The sequence below is a fragment of the Adiantum capillus-veneris genome, chromosome 16, assembly GCF_014529385.1.
Source record: "Adiantum capillus-veneris isolate H3 chromosome 16, ASM1452938v2, whole genome shotgun sequence".
Classification (NCBI taxonomy): domain Eukaryota; kingdom Viridiplantae; phylum Streptophyta; class Polypodiopsida; order Polypodiales; family Pteridaceae; genus Adiantum; species Adiantum capillus-veneris.
This window is the reverse complement of record NC_140946.1, coordinates 88,617,331-88,635,410: the sequence shown is the minus strand read 5'-3', so window position 1 is coordinate 88,635,410 and position 18,080 is coordinate 88,617,331. Positions and strand designations below refer to the sequence as shown.

The following is an 18,080-nucleotide window of genomic DNA, read 5'->3' as shown; positions in this document are numbered from 1 at the left end:
CAACTATCACTCGCCTAGATATGCACGTCCTGCTAGAGGCTCACAAATGCTAGACTGTGGCATGTTGCACATGACAATTTTATGTTTGTAGCCAGACATTGGATTAGATCCACAAGGATTGTATCAGTTTGGTCTCATAGGTCATTTTGGCCTTTTGAAGACGTTTAATATAACATTTCATTCGCTCTCTCTCTCTCTCTCTCTCTCTCTCTCTCTCTCTCTCTCTCTCTCTCTCTCTCTCTCTCATGGTCCGCCTTTTAGCAACAAACACAAAATGGCAGCTCCTCCTCCTCCTCAAAGGGACTCAACGGAAGCCCCCTCGCCGACATCGCGGAGTCGACCATTTGACTTGCTCTCTCTCCGACCAAGCAAGCGAGCTTAGAGGAAGAGGTGGCGCACCTCCACGCCACCTCTGTTATCTGCAAGATTATCGGCACTAGACCTAGCAGAGGGGAGGTGCGAGATCTCCTCTAGGCCCACCTTTTAGCCGAGGTGGGCAAGATCATCGACATATAGCTTCTCGGGCGCGGCTACTATCAGACGGAGTCTTCAAAGATGGCATCCAAGGTCATTGCGATGAGCCCCCTGGCCATTCGAGCAGCTAGAGCTCACTTTCGCCAGTGGTGCCATGGATTCAATCTGGCTATCGATGTTCTTGTTGAGGAGCCAGACCTCCCAATCTCAGTCTACTTCCCATGTTTGAGGAGAGAGTACCTTCCACTCCTTTCCAGGATTGGCTCAGAGATTGGGACTGTCCTAGAGACACCTAGCACGGCAGCTGGCATTCCTTCAGTACGCATTCTGGTTCATGACACCCACGCCCTCCCGAATGTCATCCTTCTCCCTAGGGTGAGTCAACTAAAATACTCCCAAATATCAAGAGTATTCGGAGTATTCGGATGAGTCAACTAAAATACTCCCGAATGTTGTCCTCCTCCCTCGGGCAGCTAAAATACACGTATTTTATTTAGAATACACGACGTCCCGTATTGAAACGTACAATACGTCTCATAACGTTTTCTATTCTAACGTTTTTTTGCTCAAAACGTATGTCTTTTTCTAGTTGATCAATTGCGTTTTAGAGCTTCATGGTGCTTGTTTATGTATGCTATGGTTAAATATTGAAGAGTCATTGAGGAGGTCCATGAACCGCTTCATTTGTTCTTATTAAAGTATCATATCTAAAAATGTTGACGTATTTTATTTTTTATTCTCAAAAATACGTCTAGTACGCGTATTGTACACTGCGTATTAAACGTCTCATCTGTACCATAGCTACTATGGGTGGTTGGCTCCGCCATACTGTGGAGTATTCGGGCCTCCCGTACAAGTGCTTTATTTGTCGACACATGGGCCATCTAGCAAAGGCGTGTCCACGAAGGCGGCCCAAACCTTTGACACAGACTCAAGACCCAGCCTCCTAGGGCTGGCCAGACACAGTAGGCAGAGACACAAGGAGCTCAGACAGACCCCTCCTCTGCACTTGGTGCCCAGGCAGAGGAGGGATGGCAACAGGTCCGTGGCCGTCGCCGCCAGGGACCACCACGTCAATCCTGCCCCCCTGGTGGTCGCCCTACACCAGGCTAGCAGTAGTTGGTTTCCACAGGGAACCATTTTGACCCCTTACAGCAGGACGAGACCACTGTTCCTCCCTCCACCTCAACTTCACCACCTACAACCCCTCCTCTTCCTGAGCCACCCACTGCCTTGCCCCCCCTCGCCTCCCCCTGTTGTTGCTCCATGCCCTCCCATTCCACCCATTAGCCCCCCCTGCACCCTCACCTTCTCCTACTCATGCCCCACAGCCGGCTCAAGGGGTAGGACCTTCATCGTCTGCTAGGAGGTCTCTTCGCAACGATTTTGCCACAAGCCGTCTAGTGTGACACGAGCATACTTTCTTACGGACCCCCTTCTGGTGCAGATGTCTCCCTTTGCCGCTGTCCCTCGAGGGTTGAGGAGTTTCGACATTTGTCGCCGATGGGACTTCTTCGCCTACGACTTCACACGCTTCCTCGGTGACTCTTCACCAGACTTTGAGGCGGCTTGCTTCAGAGTCCATGTTCTGTTCCTTGCAACTAGAGGGATAGAGGCCTTAGACACAGCGGTTGGCTTCTCTTTTCCTCTGTGTGGCAGGGACCAATTTGAGTGGACTTTGGACTTTGTGTTGGACTGGCTTTTGGCTCAGGCTCTTGAGTTCTCTCACCACATGGGAGACTTGGTGTTACAGATTTGGTACAGACCTTGTGGCCGTTGGCCAAGTTCTCGGCGACACCCCCGGACACAGCAGGATGTAGACACATTGTGGTACACTTCTTTGCTAACACATAGAGCCCATCGTGCTACGTATATATACATGAGGACTCCTAGACAGAGGAGGTAGCCCGACAGACGGCACTCTCTTCTTGGGCCTAGGTTGGACAGTATTTACAGTCACACCTATCTTGGGGTCGCTTGGATGCGGATTACTCCCCATCCAATCCGGCCTCCAAGATAGCGAGATTGGCTCCTGCTGCAGCATCTCTTCTCTCTCACTGACTCCATGAGGATTGTCTCATGGAACGTGCAGGGATTAGGAGGACCCCAGTTTCAGCGTCAACGGGGTCGGTTGCGCCAAGAGCTTCAGCGATGCCTGGCGGTGCGATCGATATTCTTATGCTTCAGAAAAATCATATTTATGAGAGGCACATCAGACGATGTGGTCAGATCTTGCGTGGTCGCAATGAGACATTTTGGTCAGCTGCATTTGGACCTGGTGGTATCCAAGGAGGGGTATGTATGACTATTGCGGACTCATGGAAGTAGGCCATTGTGGACAGAGGTATTATTGTGCCAATCAGGGCTTAGTGAATTACTATGCAGGTTTAGGGATGCCTCATGGGCTTCTTGAACATCTATGCGCACAATGTGACAAGTGCACAAGCAGAGTTTTGGTCTCATATTGTAGAGTCTCTGTCGCATGCAGAGCAGTGGTGTGTTGAGGAAGACTTCAACATGCTAGAGGACCCCTCTGACAAGATTGGAGGTAGCCATGCTACTGTTCACAGGGCTGAGTTGCAGCTTGGGAGCGTTTATGTATGCCTTAGAGGATCTTTGATGTTTGGCAGCATTCAGGCTTTGTGAGGCCCCCATCCAGCGATCACTTCTGTGACATGGGTTGATCTGTTTGTGTTCTCGCAGGGACTTCTTTCTCCGACCATGCACCAGTGATCCTCACTGTGACAGACACACAGAGGAGGGGGAGCACGATGTTGAGTATCCGTGAGAGGATCTTGTTGGACTCAAAGCTTAGAGAACGTGTGGTGGCGCTTTGGACAGAGGGCTTGGACACGCAGGACACCCCTGCTGGTAAAGTGGCCTGAAACCAGCCTGTTAACTTCCAAAAAGGACGGTAGACTTTAGACTTAAACCTTATTTGCTTTCACCCATTTAATTTGTCGCCCACTTTACCTATACTTTCAAGACACAACAAAGGGGAGAGGGATACAGGCTGCTAGATTGCACCTATATGAGTAGACCGACACCAGATTGGCCCCTAACTTAGGCGCCCCTTTCGGTATTTCTTTATTGTTTAAAAGAGGGAATAAACGCTGTGGTTCCCTACAAGCTGCCCCGCACAAGCTTGGCTGAATTTCAACTGTTCTGGCCCGATTTCGGCAACATAACTTTACTGGGACCCTTCACAGTCAGTATTCCCACGCATCGAATGACTTTCCCGACGCATACGGGCACTTTGCAAAACCTGGCGAAAATCTGCAGCACGCTGAATTCTCTGTTTTCAGCCCCGAAAATGCGCCAGATCACCTGTACAGCGGTCCCCTTGCGTCCCCAAACCTCCTGGGGATATTAGGGTCCGTTTAGGGCCAAAACCCTAAACCTGCAAAAATACACAGCAGGCTGTAATTTACTGTTTCTAGCTCCGTTTCGCGTGCCGGTCGCATCCGTAGCAAGTCCTCAAGCTCCCGCACCTGTAGGGCTACTTGCCCTTTGAATCGAACGAGATTTCTGGCGTGAAACCTCTCCGAATTCACCTGTACCTGCGGAGGATTAGCCACTAGCTAATCCAGTACCTGTGCAAGAGGCTCTTGCCTCGGCAATCGCGCATGAACCCACATAACTGTACATCGGTCAACTGAAAAGCCCACTAGAGGGGCATAACATACTGCCATAGAGGAGAGAGAGGGCAGTGCGTAGCGTGCAGGGCATCACTCCTGGCACCGCACTGTACATAGGAGGGAAAGGAAGCACTCCATAGCTCTTAACTTGTGACACGAAGCTTGAAAATGAGCCTCTTCCCTCTAAATTCAGCGCCACCTTCTCTTGCATGAGGAAAGTGCACAGAAATGTGCCACTTGGCACATTTACAAGTCATTTCCCATTTCGGGGTTGCCGCCTAAAAATCTCCCGACCGGTCGCCCGGTTGACTTCACTATAGAGTAATAAAATATTCCCCTTGTCATTCCGGAGGTAATGACGAGAACACATTTTCAGGTCCCAAAATAGCAGTTCCCTAAATTTTAGGAGATGCTGCCATTGTATCTTTCTAGGTCATCTGACCCCCTTTGTACACTGCAGCCACACCCAAAACTGAAATGTAGCCTCTGTAGCAAAGGATTCCAGCTAGAGGAGCTCCATAGAGGCCCTCGAGTACTCCCTCGTGGTAGCTGTCCACGGGAGGATGGTTTGACTCCCAGTTTCTTCTTGGAGTACTAAGACTTGCTTGGTTGAGATCTTTGCACTGCTTTTCAGTACATCCTGCACACTAGAGAGATGCCTGATAACATGAGTGAGGGCTTGATTTACCTTATTCCCGAGGAGGGAGGCTCCTTGGATGAGATTCGGCAGTGGCGGCCTATCACCATCCTCAACTCAACCTACAAAATTCTAGCGAAGGCTCTGAGTTTGAGGATTCAGCCACTACTAGAGAGCACTACACATGGGACCCAGACAGGTTTTGTCAAGGAGCATAGTATCCTTGACAACATCTTCACTTTTTGGGAGGCGTCTGCCCTCGCGCGTCTCCATGGTGAGGATCTGGTGATACTCCTTCTCGACTTTGAGAAGGCTCACAAAAGAGTTAACTGGGACTTCTTCGAGGACACCCTACGCAAGATGGTTTCTCAGATGCTTGGATCAGAGGTGTGTCAACTCTATACAGGCATCCACACAGTCGGGTGCTCTTGGCAGGAGGACGAGGGGAGCACTTCATGCTCATGTTCACACGATAGGTTAGACAAGGTTTCCCTCTAGTCCCCCTTCCTCTTTCTCTTCTATGCGGAGGCGATGAGCAGATTTTTGGCCTCTCAACAGCTTGGCTTGCGAGGCCTAGATCTCCCGATTAGGGGTGTCACAAAGTGATGACGTGGCTGCCCAGAACCCTACTGCTGCTGGAAAACCTAACCCTAAAACCTGTAAATTCTAAAATCTACCAGAAACCCCTAACCCTAACCCTAGGGCAGCAGAATTGGAATCCCAGCAAAAGCGCAAGCCTGATGACGTGGTAGAATCCCGTAAATTGCGGCGCATGTTGCGCTTGGGCATGAGATTGCTTTTGCGGCAGAGTTGCTTTCTTTCTACGCAAATTGAGAGAGAGAGAGAGAGAGAGAGGGAGAGAACTCCTTTGCTTTATTTTTGAATTGGATAAGCTCTCTTGTGAGAGAAAGAAACCTAGCTTTATTTTTAGGCTTTTGACTTGAAGCTTTTGGGGCTCTGCTTTTGGCATCCCTTGTAATTTAAATATGTGGTTTAGGCTCACACTCTACAGAGCATCTGGCCGCAGAGTCTGAGAGTGAGACCTGATCCACTCTTGTACTTTGAACACTGATTAATACATAAAGAAATACCGAAATGGGCGCCAGTCTTTGGGGCCAATATCTCTAGGAACAAAACTCCGCCGGGCCAGTGCAAATCTATTGTGAACTGTGTACCTGAAAGTAATGCCATCTTGAGCATCGGTTGCCTTTGTAGAAACTTTGAACTGTAGACCATACTATGTCCAATAATCCCCATTCGTGAACTGTAAACACATCATGTCCAAAATATAAAACTCCAAGATAATGAACTGTTGCAACACATCCTGTCCATAATCTGACCAACAACAATGAATTGGCTAGCCCATCCATAGTGTTTTAGATGTCTGATTGGTTCCCTGCCAGATGCATGTGCATTGAACTCCGACCTACAGGTCCAAACACCAATAACTTGAACTCCAACACAAGGGTCCAAATTAATTATAGGGAGCATGTGGTTGCCCCTCTCTGCCACTCACAAGCCTCTCTCTGGCTCAAACTAGTGGTGACACCGATTTTCATGTGACTGGGACCACTGTGGCCACCGCCACGAGTGCCATGTCGATCTCCTCTGCCAAATCTTTATTACTGTAATCTCTGTCCAACTTGCCTCTATCCTTGTGTATCTGTGAGTTCCGGTTTTTGCCTTTGGCTTCAAACTCTTGGGCCAAACAAACTGCCAAATCACAATAATAATAATTGTGGTCGTACTTCCAAAGTACCGAGGCAGCTAGCTGAGTATTGGTATTTCCATCCTTGTCCAACTGACCTTTGTCGTTGTCCTCTAGCGAACTTCTCCATTTGCTTTTGACTTCATAAACTCGAGCCAAACAAATTGCCGGCCGCTAAATGGATGGTTGATGATCCGTTATCCATAGCCACTTGTTGGTTTTGGCTCATCTTCATTGATGTCGTGGCTTCGTGGGAACATCTATTGGCTTTGTCCTTCCCTTCACCTTTGGGACTTGTCCATGCCACGTGCTTCAAAACGCTATCGAATGCTTGCTCCAAAGCGCTCACCAAAGAAGGCCTCGACCATGGCATTTCAAAACGCCGTAGAGCAAGGCCATATCCATGTAGCATTTCAAGATGCACACAACAATAGGTCCACCGCAAAAGCTGCCTCTCAAAACTGCCGCAAAATCTGAAGCGTTCTAGAACGCTGTTGTTGGACACCATTGGCTAACAAGGCGCGTCTTAGAATGTTGCAGACCCTAGGTGAGAAATTCGCGCCTTGCTCTGTCAGCGTTTTAAAACGCTGACGGCTAGACTACTATCACCTCTTTTGGCTTTAGCGTTTAAGAATGTTGCGATAGAGATTGTCCGCCTACCTTTTTGCCTTGCGTTTTAAGATGCTTTCACGCGCAACTCCCGATGCTAACAAAACGTAAGTAGAAAATGCCCTTTCCGAGAGCGTTCTAAAACGCTGTCAATAAAGCTCTAAAACGTTGCAGGATATTTTCTTCTTCTTTTCCTCTGCTTTACGGTATCGGCTCCTCCACCAAGGGCTTCAAGCCATATGCTCTGATACCGTGTCAAAGTCGACGATGCGGAAGCGTAGAGACCAAGGGGAGTGAGCACGAGAGAGAGAGAGAGAGAGAGAGAGAGAGAGAGAGAGAGAGAGAGAGAGAGAGAGAGTCTCCTGAACCAATCAACCTTGGCAATGAATAATTGAATGTGTATACAATGGAGGCAAGGGGTTGCTTATATAGCACCCTCAGTAAATTGTCCTACCCAAGACTTTGACAAATAAGTACAATAAATACCTAAAAGCCAAACTAAATAATGGGATCACATTGGGCAGTTCACTTGAGATGCCTAAACTTTAACAGCATCAACTCAGTACAAGCCGGTACTCCAAACTCTGCACCTTCTTTAGGAAGCATGCTCGAGAATGAGCCCATGGCCTCATATATAAAGGCCCTAGGCCCCAAAAGCAGTTTACATGAAAAGCCTTCAAACTCAAAAGCTTCTGGTCCAAAAGCAGTGCCAAAAAGCTGCCAGCGTAAATCACAGAATTCTGTACAACTGCCATGTCGGCAGTCAGCGCAAAACACGGAAATCCGTAGTCTGCCACGTCATCATGTCAATGCAATTTCCGTGGTTTTCCGTACAGCTGCACGTCATCAACTGCTACACAAGTCTTTCAATGTGTGTGTCGGTCCTGCTTTATTTTAATCCTTTATGTCACTTGGGCCCCATCAGACGGGGTCCCATAAGTTGGTAGGACTTCTTCTTTTGTTGCTTGTTCTTCTTAGGGTTTAGGCCCTTCAGCCGTGATCTGAAGGTTGGCTCTGTTCTTCAATGACTTGCCGCGTCAGCAATTTGTGACAATTGGAGCTTTCTTGAGGGTACCATGTTGAGGATTCGTTTCTTTGAGGCTTGCATCAAAGGCGTTGCAGCACTATACTGCTCATAATCAGGTGTTGATTGTTGAGGGGAGAACTGACATTTGTGGCGGACAGCAGAAACCCTAATTTCTGCCAGAAACCCTAAAATTCCTGCAAACCCTAATTTTTGCCAAAAACCCTAAATTCCGGAAATCGCAGAGGCGGATTTTTTATTTTATTTTATTTTTTTTTAATTTGGAAAATGATGAGCGAGGCGAATTTTGCTTTTGCTTTTTTTTTTTTTTTTTTTTTTTAAAGAAAAGAGTCTCTAAGAGAGAGAGAGAACTGATGCTTTTGATTTTAAAAGCTTTTGGGGCTCTGCTTTTGGGCATCCCTTGTAACCTTTAAATTAGTGGTGAGGGCCTCACTTCTCAGAGCATCTGGACGCAGAGTCTGAGAGTGAAACCCTAACCGCTCTCTTGTACTTTGATGATTGATTAATACAAAAAGAAATACCGAAAGGGGCGCCAGTCTTTGGGGCCAATATCTCTAGGCACGGAACTCCGCCGGGCCAGTGCAAATCTATTGTGATCTGTGAATTGTTTTGAAGTGGTTATTTGGTGCTGTCGCGGTTGATTCTTGACTTGGAGTGTCCAAGTTTGTTACAATGGTATCAGAGCACGGCCGATTTCTCTTCTACGGGAAATCCGATCCCCGAATTTTTTTCCGCGGCACCTATGGCTTCAGGCAATGATCAGTCGACTCCCTCTGCATCTGGAGATGCGGGCTGGGATCACAACGAAGATTCAGACAAAGAGTATGGCCCGCCTTGGCCTACTTAGGCGGAGCGGCGAGAGATAGAGCGTCGCCAGTTGATCGGCGATGCAACAAAGATGATGCTCAATTTTGCCAAGGACCCGAAGATGGCAAAATATATGAACCAGACCTCTTTGGAAGAGGTACAGATGAAGTGGCAGAGAACCACAACACCACTCCCGAAACCCGCTCTCAAGAAACCTTCTGCCTCCAAGAAAATATACGGAGCAGGAACTGGAGAACGTGGTTGATGCACGGATTGCTCAGCTTTTCGACGTGCAAAAGAAAGGCAAAAAGCACGGTAAAAAGCAGAACAAAGGTACTGACTTCCCGGAATATTTGGGTCGTCAGTCGACATTCGACAAAGCAAAGAAACGGAAGAAGCGTGTTCGATTTGAAGGAGTACCCAGTTCTTCTTCTTCTTCTTCTAACAGTTCTTCTAGCTCCTCGGATTAGAGCGAAGAAGACAGAAAAAAAGCAAAAAGTGAAGCAAGACACAAAGCTTCGGAAAGGGCAAGAAAAAGGCAAAGAAGGCTACATCTCGCCCAGAGATTGACAGTTCTACTGAGGACTCGTCTACTTACAGCTCAGACTCCGATGACGGAAAGTTTTATGCGAACAAGAAGAATTTTTTTTTTACAAAGCCAACCAGTATGACTTTCTCGAAGATAAAAGCAAGAAAGTCCGAGAGTTTAAGGAAGGTGGCCACTCGATCAAGTTTGATACTTTTCAGGATACTCAGATGCTTTGAAGGCTTTGTCTTTTATACAACAGTTTGACATCGCTTTCGCGGGAGGACGCTATTCAGAGCACTCCAAGATTCAGAGAGCTGCCTCTTACTCTGAGGGGAATGCTCGTACTTGGTGGTCCACGCTTCTATTAAGCAAGACTGTGCCAGTTACATGGCTGAAATTCAAGAGGCTTTTTATTTCTTCTTGGTTGACTCAAGAGTTTGAGCGAGATATACGAGCTGCTTGGAACCATCTCCGGATGACCAAGAGCGATACAGTGAATTCTTATTGTGAAAGATTCTGGAGCTCTTTTCTACCCGCCTCTTCATTCAAGAAGATCTCGTTCAGAGAACAGATTGAGCGGTTTACCTTGGGTCTACCTACAGAGATCCGAGATCACTGCTTGGTACAGAAGTCAGCTTCTATTCAGGAGTTGATGAGTCATGCGAAGCGGGGCTTTGCCATTCACTCTGGCAGTCTGACCTACCCCACAGATGAGGCCATGACACAACGAGCCGAACAGACTTCTGGGAATGAAAGTAGAATGAAAAAGAGCAACCCAGAGAAAAAAAAAAGGATGCACGACCCAAGCTTACTCCTGAGGAGACAGCTCGCTTCATCAGAGAGGGGAAGTGCTTTGGATGCGGGAAACATGGACATATTTCCGCATAGTGCCCTGATAAGGCACAGAAAGAACAGAATGATAAAGACGACGACAGGTCTGAGAGTTCGAGAGCAGCTGAGGAATGTGGCAGAAAAGGCAGATAGAAAAGCAGAACTGGTACCACATGGCGTGGGACTTGCACCGAATCAAATGAATGAAAGTACAAACTTTGCCGTTTTTTTTTGGGGCAAAGTGAAGGATCAGGAAGCTCTTTTGAAGGAGCCAAGGCCAACTTCTTTTCACTTGGAATTGGCGGCTCGATTTGGAACTACGCCCGACAGACTGACGCCACAGGCGGAGGTAGTTCGACTGGCACCCGGATGGGATGTTGCCATTACACCGAGCATTGGCAAACTTTGTTTGCAATGACAGGGGTGTTCAGGGCACGCGAGTGACGTTCTACTCGGGAACCCTTGGTACCACAAGAACTACGCCGTGGTTGACTACCGGGCCGAGAAAGCGACTTTGATAAATGAAGGGCTTAGAGATTGTACTTGATGAACTTCAGTTTTCTTACTCATTCTTTTGGGAGAACTGAACAATGGATAAAGATTGAATATGTTTTGACCTGAAGAAAAGAACGCCAATATTTTTTTTTCTCCACGCTCATGCCGATTGCTTTTGAGAGGGCCTGAAGATCATACCATTGATCTGATATCTGGAAGCACGCCACCGAATCGGCCACCTTATCGTGTGAGCCGAGTACAGAATGAAAAGATTATGAACTCAGTGAAAGACCTCTTGGAAAAGAGTCTTGTCCAGCCTAGTACTTCACCGTATTGCTCTCCAGTGTTGTTGGTTTTGAAGAAAGACGGATCTTGGAGAATGTGCATCGATTATAGCACTCTCAACGAAATCACCATCAAGAACAGATTTCCGATTCCTAGGATCGATGATATACTCGACAGGTTACAGGGATCCTCGTGCTTTAGGAGGATTGACTTGAAGAGTGGATATCATCAGATCAGGATAGCGCCAGGAGATGTCTACAAGACAGCTTTTCGGACGACTTTTGGGTTATTTGAGTTTTTGGTGATGCCTTTTGGCTTAACCAATGCTCCTGCGACATTTAACCGGATGATGGATAGGATTTTTCGAGAGTACAGGCTATTTGTTGGCACTTTCTTTGACGACATCATTGTTTTCTCCAAGAATGAGGCAGAACACAGAGATCATCTGCTTCAAGTCTATCAGGCATTACGAGATCACACATTAGTGATTAATGCTAAGAAAAGTGAATTTTTCCTACCAGAGATACATTTTTTGGGACACATTGTGTCAACAGCAGGAGTGCAAATGAACCCGGCCAAGATAGAGACTATCCGTGATTGGCCCGATTTGAGGAATGTCCATGAAGTTAGAAGCTTCTTGGGACTGTGTTCGTACTACAGGCGGTTCATACGAAAGTTTGCAGAGGTTGCTTCCCCTTTGCATACCTTGACACAGAAAGGAGTACCTTTTTCGTGGGGACCCACAGAGGTGACTGCCTTTCGGACATTGAAAGAGAAATTGACTACAGGACCAGATTTGACTTTGTCGGACTTGCAGAAGTCATTTGAAGTATTTTGTGATGCTTGTGGTCGTAGTCTGGGTGCGGTCTTGATGCAAGAAGGCCATGTCATAGCTTACGAGAGCCGTTTGTTCTCTAGGCCGGAGATGACAACACAGATCTATGGGAAAGAGCTTTTGGCGGTTATCCATGCTCTTACTCAGTGGCGGCATTACCTACTCGGAGCGGATTTTACTGTCTTTACAAACCATCAGAGTTTGCGCTACTTCTTGTCACAGAAGCAGCTTTCGGAAAAGCAGATGCGGTGGGTGAACATCTTGTCACAGTTCCACTTCCAGATTGTCCATGTGCAGGGACAGAAGAATGTGGTGGCAGATGCTTTGTCTCGGAAACCGTTGGTTCTGGCTATTTCCGCGATACATCATAGGAGCTTCGAGGATATGGTCGATCAGTATGCCATAGATACAGGTTTTGCAGATATTTTCACACGGATACGGGATGGGGAGACAGTAGCTGGATACACCCTTCGGGAAGGCTACTTGATGAAAAAGACTATGTTGTGCGTTACACAACCGTTGAGGGAAAAGGTTATGACTGATTGCCACTGTCCACCTTTTACGGGTCACCGCGGCATTGCTACCACCATGAAAGGGGTAGAGAGATTTCTTTTGGTGGAGACTGAAGAAGGATGTGGAAGAGTTTGTGCGCAGTTGCTTGGTATGCCAGAAGGTCAAGTTTGACAGGCATAAAGCATAGGGATTGTTACAGCCTTTACCCATACCCACCCGCCCCTGGGAAAGTATTAAAATGGATTTCATTTTTTTTTTATCTCCCGAGAATACAGAATGATCACGATGATTTTCCGATTACATGGCACGCCTGAGACGATTGTCTCCGACAGAGACCCTAGATTTATGAGTTTGTTTTGGAAGGCAATTTGGGAGAACATTGGCACGCGGTTGCAGTTCTCGTCATCGTTCCACTTGCAGACTGACGGGCAATCTGAGATTGCCAATTCAGTGATTTTAGATTTATTGAAGTCTTGTATCTCGCATCAGAAGACTCAATGGGAAAAGAACTTACCTTTGGTGGAATTTGCCTACAATAACACGATACACTCTTCGACGGGGAAGACGCCATGAGAGATTGTTGAAACTGCTACGAAGGTTCCATCCTTCCTGAGCACGAAAGATTAGAAATTTGAAGCGGATGAATATTCGCGAGATTTGGATACGACTTTTGCCAAGGTTCGCGAGACTTTACAGAAGTCTCAAGAACGACAGAAAAAGGCAGCGGATCGCCATCGTCGCGACTTGAAACTGAAGGAGGATGATTGGGTGCTCTTACTTTTGAGAAGGCACGCCTAAGAAAGAAGAAGGGAAAGGAGAGGCTTTTTCCAAAGCTTAGTATGTGATACTACGGACCTTTCCAGATTACTGACAAGATAAATGATGTCTCCTTCCGATTGAAACTGCCAGATACTTGGAGGATTCACAATGCATTGCATGTGAGTCTCTTGAACCCTATTAAGGGTGATGTGCCTGATGATGGGGAGCCTGATGAGCAACCCAAAGTGGAAGAAAACGAGGAGATCCTTGTTCCTGAACAGATTTTGGCACATAATGATACGAAGAAAGGTAAAGTCCGAAGGCGGTTCTTGGTTAAGTTCAAGAACTTTCCTGCATTTGATGCGAAGTGGATGGAGGAGGAGGACCTAGCAGATACTCCTCGGATTGTGAAACTTTACCTCGATGTTTTGGTTTAGCATAGTCTACTCCAAACGGAACCCAGAATTCAGCTTGGCCGGAGATCTGGTGCAGTGGGATGCACAAGAGGGGAGTCACTCCACTCCTTTGTCAACAGATGCCTCGATTTTGATACTAAAGTCACTGATGTCTCTTTGAGCTTCAGGGATACTGAGAGCTGACAGTATTCTGCTAGATGACTTTATGAAATGGAATTCCTGATTATGATACTGATTTGTTCTTGACTTCTTGTGAGTGCAGGAACTGATAGACGAAATGACTGCAGCATTTTGGTCTGATTGATCTCGAATAGACATGGTTGCAATAGGGGTTAGTCAATCGGACATCGATGAGGTCCCGATTGGACCTAGATGTGATTGCTAGCTACATTGCCGATAAATCATGGTCTAAGATCCGAATGAATGTTGAATGTCATGTGATGTCCTGTGATGTCTGGTGATGTCCTGTGATGTCGTGTGATGTGACTATCGATTTTGTACATGTGCTAGATGTGCGTTCCTAGTACGTAGGTACTAACAGTCAGTGTCTGCTAAGACGGTTTATGGCTTTTGTCGGTTTTGCAGGCGTAATCGCGGTCGATTACAATGCTTTCAAGAGGGGGGTATGTCACAAAGTGATGACGTGGCGGACAGCAGAAACCCTAATTTCTGCCAGAAACCCTAAAATTCCTGCAAACCCTAATTTTTGCCAAAAACCCTAAATTCCGGAAATCGCAGAGGCGGATTTTTTATTTTATTTTATTTTTTTTTAATTTGGAAAATGATGAGCGAGGCGAATTTTGCTTTTGCTTTTTTTTTTTTTTTTTTTTTTAAAGAAAAGAGTCTCTAAGAGAGAGAGAGAACTGATGCTTTTGATTTTAAAAGCTTTTGGGGCTCTGCTTTTGGGCATCCCTTGTAACCTTTAAATTAGTGGTGAGGGCCTCACTTCTCAGAGCATCTGGACGCAGAGTCTGAGAGTGAAACCCTAACCGCTCTCTTGTACTTTGATGATTGATTAATACAAAAAGAAATACCGAAAGGGGCGCCAGTCTTTGGGGCCAATATCTCTAGGCACGGAACTCCGCCGGGCCAGTGCAAATCTATTGTGATCTGTGAATTGTTTTGAAGTGGTTATTTGGTGCTGTCGCGGTTGATTCTTGACTTGGAGTGTCCAAGTTTGTTACACATTTGTATCTACCAGACCTATCAAGCAGGGTTACCCGATTGCACCCTCCTTGTTTTACTTCTTTGCAAATGCTTTGAGATATTAATTCACGGCTGAAATTATTGGGCTCAAGAGGTTACAAATGCCTCTTTGAAGAGTAGTTGCTAGATGCGGAGTTTGCCAATGACAATGCATTGTATTTGAATGGCGACGAGGCGGCCAATCTACAGAGACTCAAGTCGCCAGCACACTTTTGAGACTCTTAGGGGGTTACAAATGCCTCTTCAAGAAAGGTTGCTGGATGCTGAGTTTGCCAATGACATTGCATTATAATTGGAAGGCAAAGAAGCCAGTCAAAGAAGACTTAAGAGGCCCCAGCTCGCTCTTGAAAGATTTTGTACCACTTCACGTGCACTGAACAATTGGTGCAATACAATTGCATTTTGGATTGGTCAGACATCCACCCTTTGTCCTACGGTGAAGGTGGCAGATGACGCAAAACAACTGCATTTTGGATTGGTTAGACACCCTACTCTAATTGATCCCCTTGTGATGAGGGCTTCAGATGGCGTAAGACAATTGCATTCTGAATTGATCAAACACCCAACCCTGATTGGTTCCCTAATGAGGACTTCAAATGGATTCCCCTTGGGAAATAGTGCCACATTTGGGTTGCCAAGTCAGCCAGCAAAGGAGCAGATTGCCCCTTCCCGCTAAGTATCCGAAGGAAGCTTGTACATTGGGAACACATTATCTTATATTGTCCCATCTCATTACATTATGTATGCAATAGCCCATGTGCTAGAGTACAGGACTCTTTTCAGTATCAACCTAATTTTATAAAAGCTCGTGGTTATCCCCTACACAATGTCACTCTATGTATGCAATAGCCCATGTGCTATAGTTCAAAAACAGGTTTGACATGAACCTAATATTAGGAATACTCCTCGCTATCCGCTACTGTCCTACACAATCCTACTTGCAACCCATGAATCCCCCTAAGTCACCTGTACTTAGTTGCAACCACTGTCATCAATGGTGTCATTTTCTCTCCTCTCCCAAGCCTGTCTATGAGAGGCCCATCTGCTCAACGATGATGTTTAATGCCAAGAAGCTTTCAAGTTCCTTCCCCAATGAATGGTTCAATATCATTTCCCCTATCGTTCTTGACCTTGCCTCTACATCTATATATTTGGGGCTTTCAATAAGATTTGTCCAATGCAAGCAATCCCAAAACATGTCACGCTCCAATGGTGTGTTTCACACAAGCATTTCACTTACTACCGGAACGTGAAACAAAACACTATTTGACATTAATGACCAATTATGTTGTTAATATCTGTATACAGCATACACACCATATTTCCCACAATCCATTTGAGGGCATCTTACCATGCTTTTATAGCAATTTCCAGGATTCAGAGTCAATGATAATGTGGTCTGGTGATTGAAGACCTCAAGAAGACCATCTATACTAGTCTCTGACTGATATGAGTTGGCAGCGCCTACATTCTAAGTAGTACATAACACCCTATCAAGGAGTAACAAGAACAAGAGTGATGCCATGAGACGCGAACAAAATTGATGCCTAGGCCAATCTTCTCAGCATTCCTTCATAAACAGCATATCAATCAACTGGAATGATGACATTGTGAATCATGATAGACAATGAAGTGACCAAGAAGAAGCAAAGGTACTCACTCCGTAATATGATCCTGAGGCTTGCCCTTCAAACATGGAGCCCAAGTGCTCCACCAGGTCATCAATAAGAACATGTTCATCCTCCATCACCTGCCGCAATCCTATGTCATTCCATACCCCTGAGCGAATGGCAGGCTTAAACTCAAGCACCATAGAATCCTCTTTCATGACTCCATCTTTATCTCGTTCGTCCTGCTGCAGCAACAACATTAAGTGACCAACCTTCCACCTGAAATTAAGGCATAAAAATCACATACATGGCCTTTGAAATGCATCCCACTAACTTTCTTCAAAAGCTAAATCAAATCATATTCACCGCCAATCACAATGCCAAAAAAAGTTAGCTATTCTTGTATAACAGGCTACATTTGATCAGGACCTTATCATGATTTGTAAGGGTCCCGTTAACTGACACCTCAAGAATCGTGGGCAAGTACGTGATTTTTCCCGTGTCCATCACACTATCTCTTCCTAATGATATTGTTGTTGATGAAGATGATGACGATGACAATGACAGTGATGATGTTGACAATGATGAATAGGATGTATCTGATGAAGACGATGATAAGCCCTTGGTGCTATCATCTCCCACAGAGCTTTGTGGCGCGATTGCTCCTTCGAAAACATTCACAGCAGATTGAGTTACTCCGGTACCGGCTGGCATCCTTGATGTCCCTGATGCACATGAAGTTACTGACTATAGTTTCTACTTCCCCAAAGCTATACCCACACCAAGCAATTATGAGGCCTTCGTGTGCTCTCGAGGAGAGTTGAAACTGATAAGCAAACAGAGAGGTGGCAAATGATCTGTGAGAGTGCACAAGTACAATCGTGTCAGAATAAGATGATGTAAAATAGCTAATAAACAACAGGAGAACCAAACGTGCAAAAACACAACCTCTCTCTTTTAAGAACCAAATTGACTGCATTACATCCCTGAACAAGCAGGCATGACGCGACTTGAATAGTTCCATTAAACCAAGCAAGAACCTGTTTTCTCTCTCTCTCTCTCTCTCTCTCTCTCTCTCTCTCTCTCTCTCTCTCTCTCTCTCTCTCACACACACACACACACACACACACAACCCTGAGCACGGAAAATGTGGACCTAACTGAGGACTGGACATCCTTAGAACGCAGAAAGAAGCATACCTGTCACGCGCCTAATCAGACAGCAGAAACTTCAAACCGTGCGTAACACGCGCTCAGAGTGAGTGTGTGTGTGTGTGTGTGTGTGTGTGTGTGTGTGAGAGAGAGAGAGAGGGAGAGAGAGAGACAGACTACCTGAGAGACTCCCTTGGTATATGTGGAGCCATTTGTCATCTCGCCCCCCGAAAAGCGTTCCCTTCCTTTTAAAATATCTGAAACTATTCAGCAATTTGCAATCGGGTTACAACTTGGCTGGCATAGACAAGACAATGGCCCCCTGTTGAAGACAGAAAATCAAGGTGGTTATGGCAATCCATACTACATAGGTCAATCCTGTCTCCACTTCCTGCAAACATGTGTAACTAAAAGTCACTATGGGGCGGGGCATTTTGAGCTTTATCGTTACATGTCACACTTTCTTCAAACAACTTACAAGAGCTCCCGCTCCCAATGTCGAGGATATAAATGCTTTCCCTAGATGTGTGTA

The 18,080-nt window shown here is 46.2% G+C and overlaps 1 protein-coding gene across 5 annotated transcripts in view; it reads right to left on the bottom strand.

The window, feature by feature from the left end:
* LOC147439410 (putative protein phosphatase 2C 57) overlaps positions 1-17,874 on the bottom strand; it is a 37,240-nt gene extending 19,366 nt beyond the window's left edge. The window contains exons 1-3 of one of the 5 annotated variants that reach the window (XM_086485266.1): positions 17,729-17,874; positions 16,827-17,254; positions 16,448-16,642 (exon numbers count right to left, since the gene is read on the bottom strand). In XM_086485266.1, the coding sequence (XP_086341392.1) occupies positions 16,448-16,642; positions 16,827-17,111 (480 nt within the window). In that variant the 5' untranslated portion in view covers positions 17,112-17,254; positions 17,729-17,874. The other 4 variants (XM_086485263.1, XM_086485267.1, XM_086485264.1 and 1 more) reach the window with 4 other exon arrangements.
* Between the last annotated feature and the right edge of the window lie 206 nt (positions 17,875-18,080).